The following is a 6,000-nucleotide window of genomic DNA, read 5'->3' as shown; positions in this document are numbered from 1 at the left end:
TTGATAATAGATTTCAGATTTTGTATTTCAGATACAAAACACTATTTCATAGCTGCTCCTTTCATCATTAGCATATTTACTCAAGTGAGATTTTCCAAAATACTTAAATAATGTTTATTTAATGCCTTTAAGATAAAGAACTGTATAAGTACTTCAATATTAGTATTGACTTAGAGTTTCAGTCCAGCTGGAACTTTTTTCTAGAAAGCTAGTTTAGTAACTGCTTTTTTCACATTGGTGTATGTGTATATATACATAGAAATTTTAAAAAGACACTAGTCATTGAATCTCCCATTGCTATCTTTTGCTTCCCACAGCTCTAAAAAGGTGTGTCTTTATGAGTGTAATCAGTTCTTATTTTTCATTTCAGTTGTGTGTGTTTGTACAAGCAGTACATGTAAGCCTGTAGCTTAAAGATTTTTTTGCACAGTGATTCCACCTCCCCACTGTGGCAAAAAGTGCTAAACTCTTTATTATTTTCTGTGCGTTGGTTTCACCTTTCTCCCCTGGTTTTCGTTAGGTTCTGAGCTCATGCCCAAAGCCCTCTCCACCAGGATAGTGGGAGGCATTTGGTGGTTTTTCACACTTATCATCATTTCCTCGTACACTGCTAACCTAGCCGCCTTTCTGACAGTGGAACGTATGGAATCCCCTATTGATTCTGCTGATGATTTGGCCAAGCAGACAAAGATAGAGTATGGGGCAGTTGAAGATGGAGCAACCATGACTTTCTTCAAGGTAAGGTTTATATTCTGTTTGAGAAGAACCTTTATCCCAATTGTGTGTGGGGGGGTGAAAGTGGGGTTCAAGGGATATGATTCCCACTGCTTTCAAAAGTAAATGAAAATCATTTTTTTGAGGATTTGCAAGAGAGCAAAGGAAGCAAATCTCTTATGGGAAACAAAATTTATTTGATTATTTCTACTGAAAGAATTTAATTTATAGCAGGGAAATAGGTGTAGAAAGCTGAACATTTTGTTCAGACAGATCCATATCTGGATATAAGAATGAACTTTGTTGGATTATATTTAATCATAGTCTTTGTTCATGCAACTGAACTGCACTAAGGATATTAGTGGCTAGACTGAGAAAAATATTTTGGATTACATATACCTGAGAAACATTTGAATGAAATTTGGGATCCATGTAAAAAGCTCAAATTCTTTCAGTTTTTCCATTTATTTTAGCCTCTTACTAAGATCATTCAATTTGACATACAGTGAAATATACTGCTGGAGTGGAGAGAGATCTTTCTTTTCTAACTTCATCAAGAATCTAAATGAGCTTAAATTAGTGAGAAGTATCCATGAAGGGAGAGGGGATGGTTTGTTCTGTAACTCCTTGTGTTTCAGAGCACAGAGTTGTCCCGGGTTTTCTAAAGAAAAAGGTGTTTAACAATATTTGTCTCATCTTTGGTATGTTTTGAAGACTTGTAGCTAATATGTTCTAGTTTTATGAGTTACCATACTGACACTTAAAGCTTTTCAATGGCTGTTACATTGAAATTTGACAAACTGAAGTGCATTGTAACCTACAAAGTGGTGCAGAAGTTGAAGGATGTATGCTTAGTTCCTTTCATTAGGTGCAAAATTTGTACAAAATTTGTTTAGTTACCAAGGATAAATAGGTACTACTTGATCTTATGACCTTAAGAACAATGGATGTGCACAGTTGTGTTTAATTTTTAAAAAAATTTATAGGGCTTTCAACTTCTACTTGGAAGTAAAAATCAATTCAACTTCACTATGTTGTAATATTTCAGGTTGCTTAATTTAAAATGTACCCTGGGAAGGTTCTGAGTGTTTTTCCTACTATGCTTGCTAGAAACAGAGCTGAAATTAATAGAAGTAATGGATCCATTAGAGGTCTCGATGTCAGGAAATATATGAGGCAGTTTAAATAACAATGTTGAGAGTTTAAAGAGCGAGGTTCTTCAAACAGTCAAAATTATTTAAATCTTGGGACATAAAGAAATTACACAACGTATCTATTGAGTAACCATAAAAACACTACAGGGTTTTGATTTCATTTTTGTCTGATAGAAACCTTTCTAATTCAGATATAAACTGTGGACTCTAAAATATTAGGAAGCAAACTTAAATTAGTAGTGTCTTTCCTTATGGTTTCCAGAAACACTTTTCTCTGCATCCTAATTTAGTTTTCCTTCTCCCCATTCTTAATTTTCTCTTCTATATACTCTATTTGCTTTTCCTGTATGCATATAATCTGTGGGATTTTCAAGTGCTCGGATACTATTTGTCTTTCTCTGGCTGTCTTCTCTCTCTGCATATTAGTATACTCCCTTTTCTGCCCACTTCTTAATTTTTGCTCTTCTACTGTTTTTATCTATCCAGATATACTTTCTGTTTATGTATATGGTATCCAAGAAGGACTTTCTTCTAATCAATTAGCAATTATAGTTGAAATAACCTAGACTTGCATACAACAGAATTATGGAGTCAGATTACATATGTTACTGCTCTTAGTACATTAATGAATTCTCCATCACTATAAATGAAAAAAAGAAATCAGAAAAAAACATGGGATTTCTTTATGTAGCTGATACATTTTAAGCGAAATTAAGGTTTATTCTCAAACATATTTTCTAGACTTTACATGTGAACAGATCATTGTTATTGTTTTGTGACATGAAAATGAGTTGATGGTTAAGAGCTTTTGTTCATCTTTTAACCAAATGACTTCAAATATTTTTCTGGTTTTTTTCAGTATCTTATCTAGTATTATCTAAATTAATTGGTTTCATTTATGTAATGAAATGGATCCAAATTTAAACATTAGAAGTCACAACAACTGTTCTTGTAGTTTGCTCAATAAGTTAAAATCATGCTCAAAAAGAAAAGTAAATAGAAACTATATAATATTTTATTCATTCAATGTCTGAAGCAACTCCCAGGCAAAAATTACAGTTTCTTTGATATAAATGCTATTCACCTGAACCACCCGTGTAAGAATTATAATTAATTAATTATATATTCCATGAAAAATAAACCAAAATGTTTGCATGTAGTCTATCTGTTAGAGTAAGCTTTCTGGTAAAATTAGATATTTTTACCAAATAAGTTTGAGTTACCACAAAACAGAATACTATATTTCTAGTCAACGTAGTATTTGTATGTTTTCATACTTCTGTTTTGTAAAAGCAAATTAATTCAGGATTGAAATTTACTCATGTGAAGAAAATGAAAGTGTGAAAATATTTTAAAGTAAGACTGCAAGTGAAATTGCCTTCAGAGGTACTACTAGACTTAAAAGGTTCATATGTACTATTACTAAATAATATTATTAAAAGTACTTAAGAACAGGAAACTGAAAAAGGAACACAAACTATCAGTAAAACATTTTAAGCAACAGAAGTGACACTGAATGTAGGTAGTACAGAAAAATATAGATAGTTTAGAAAAGGCAGAAGAGTTGCATATGTTTTCTGCACTGTGTGTAAAAAGGGTTAAGTATTCACATTTTTTAAATTCCTTTCAGAATACTTTCCATTTTATCAGTAAACTAAAGAATGGTTTTAAATGGTACATCTTATATTCTCTGATATATATAAACAAGTGAATATCAAGTAGGAGGTAGCACTGCCTTTTTATAGAGCATTAGGGAAACTGTAAAAACTATTGTGTCTTGTCATGCTGACCACACTCTGAAAGTATGTTTAAAATTGGAAAGAGTTCATTACTGGGGAAACAATGAATGTAGGTGTGGAAATAAGCATTGTAGTTAAAGGCAAAAGAAGATTGGTCTGTTTAATCTGCTGAAGAGAAGGTTAAGAGGTGACTTGATCACAGTCTGTAAATGCCTTAATGGGAATGAGATTTTTGACAGCAGATGACTGTTTAATCTAGCAGAAAAAGACATAATGAGATCCAGTGTTTTAAAGCTGAATTTTGGCAAATTCAGACTAGAAACAAGGTGCAATTTTGAAGAGTGAGAGTAAATGACCACTGCTGCAACTTATCTGGGAGTGGGCTGGATTCATCTATCACATGTAGCCATTGTGAGGAAAATAGATACAGCATAGCCCAAACATTTTAGGCTTTTGATTTAGAGTCTGCTCAAATTAATAGTCTTCATTATGCAGGAACTTAGATTAGATTTTAGCAGTCCTTTCCTCCTTCATAAATATATTAGACTATGAATTCTGCAGGAGGTTGCACAAAGATGATTGAGAGTATAAATTTCTCATCTCTGTATGTTTTTCCTTAGTTGCTGTGTCTTGCTTTAATGAGAGTGTATTGAGTAAAACAGTGACATTATGTTAAAACAAGAAATGAAGGCACCAGATGGTTTCCTAATGTTAAATGAAATTATTGTATCTTGGTAATAGTTACTAGTTCAAATCACAGTGAATCTTGGTACCTGCCCATGAGACTAGCAGTAATTTCTGCATAAATAATCCATTTAGCAGTCCACTAAACTATGTATTAAAAAAACCCCAACAGCTTTGGAACTTGGCCAAAGCTGTATACTGTTAATACTAAAGAAGAGTGTTTTTCCTGCGACAACTTAAACGAGAAGCAGACTAACTGCTAGACTGAAACCTACTAAAGTTAATGTCTTGTAGGGCACTATGGATATACATTGAAAATGCCCCTAACCTTGTCCCCAGTGTTTTATTAGGTCCTCCAGATCAGTACCTGACTACTCATGGTCTGAGAAACATGACATTACAGTTCCTTTTAGTGGCCAGAAACTGGAGAAAATCTTTAATTAAATCCTTTTCAAGATCTACTTATCTAGTCTGAGTGCATAAAGGAAGTAGTTTTGCAAACCTGTTATATGCCTGGTGGTTCTGATGCTACAGTTCATTGGGAACAACAGAGAAAACCTTAGTATTATCTAAGAATTAGAAGGAAAGAAATGTGAAAGTAGATTCTAAGCCATATTACCTGCTCTTCTTTTAGTTTCCGCTCCTTATACAAATTTTAGTGTTTCTCAAATTGTGTAGTTTTTCTTAGGTATTAACTTCTTTCTTTCTCTTGGCTGCTTTTGTCACTATTGACCACTTTCAAGTTTCAGAAACCTGTCTTCCTTCCTCTTTGGAGTAAAATAAAAAGCTTTTGATATTTTCATGAAAGGTACTTATCCCACACTAGCTGTTCTTGGATAAAAACCTCAAATTTTTCATTGCCTGTGATTTCTGTGATCTCTTAGACTATTTTTCTCAAAATCCCAGTGTCTCTTTTCTTGCTGAATATCAGTTCTGAAAATTGAGAAAAGCAATGTTAATTCCATCCTGCTTTTATTTTGTACTGAAGTTCTTTATCCTCACACACAAAGAAACTACTACTGCACATATGCTTATATGTGGTCTGTGCTTTTAGGGTGAGGCTTTTTTCTGCTATTGCTGTGTACCTTTGTTTTTCTTATAATTTTTCATATCTGCACAATGACAGAGATCTTTTCTTTCTACATTCTTGCACGTTTACAAGTGCAGTGGAACTGTTCTCAGTTATAAATACTATACAGTTGCATACCAAATAGTAAAAAACAAAGTAATTTTTCATTCTTTAGTAGCAGTAGATTAGTGTCATTACTTCTGGATCACAAATTAAAGGTCTTCTCAGCTCACCATGAGAGTCGTATATTTTATATCCTTATTTTTGCTAAGGAAGCTGAAGCACAAAACCAGAATTTCCTTTTTGCAAGTTCACTTGATGAAGGGTAGATAGGGGACTAATTTAGCAAAGTTGACTCACACACCTTAGAATTATCTTATAGACTGTTCTATTTCTTATTTACATTTACCAGTTTCTTTCCTTTTCTTCTTCAGGATCCAGTTTTGTACTCCAGCTCTACTTTGCTACAATATCCTCAGTTTCTTCCTCCACTGTTTTTTCTCCACAAAGATCCATGCTGCTGACCCTTTTCAAGTTCCTGTTCCCATGGCCCCAGTTTACCCTTGCCATTGGAAATGTTGGGAGCAGCAATTCAGCACTTAGTGTCCATCTCTCTTTTCCAAATTCTCAGCCTATTGTC

General features: G+C 33.5%; 1 protein-coding gene across 6 annotated transcripts in view; it reads left to right on the top strand.

The window, feature by feature from the left end:
• The window catches only part of GRIK2 (glutamate ionotropic receptor kainate type subunit 2), a 365,605-nt gene that overhangs the window by 279,068 nt on the left and 80,537 nt on the right, over positions 1 to 6,000 (top strand). For 5 of the 6 annotated variants that reach the window (XM_071741263.1, XM_071741262.1, XM_071741261.1 and 2 more), the window contains one exon: positions 521 to 738. The exons of the other annotated variant lie outside the window; for it this stretch is intronic. In XM_071741263.1, coding sequence (XP_071597364.1) covers positions 521 to 738 — 218 coding nt within the window. The remainder of the gene's footprint in view (positions 1 to 520; positions 739 to 6,000) is intronic. 6 annotated transcript variants of the gene reach the window in all.

The sequence above is a fragment of the Heliangelus exortis genome, chromosome 3 (assembly GCF_036169615.1).
Source record: "Heliangelus exortis chromosome 3, bHelExo1.hap1, whole genome shotgun sequence".
Taxonomy (NCBI): Eukaryota; Metazoa; Chordata; class Aves; order Apodiformes; family Trochilidae; genus Heliangelus; species Heliangelus exortis.
Note: the sequence above shows the minus strand (reverse complement) of the source record. Positions and strands in the feature narration are given on the sequence as shown.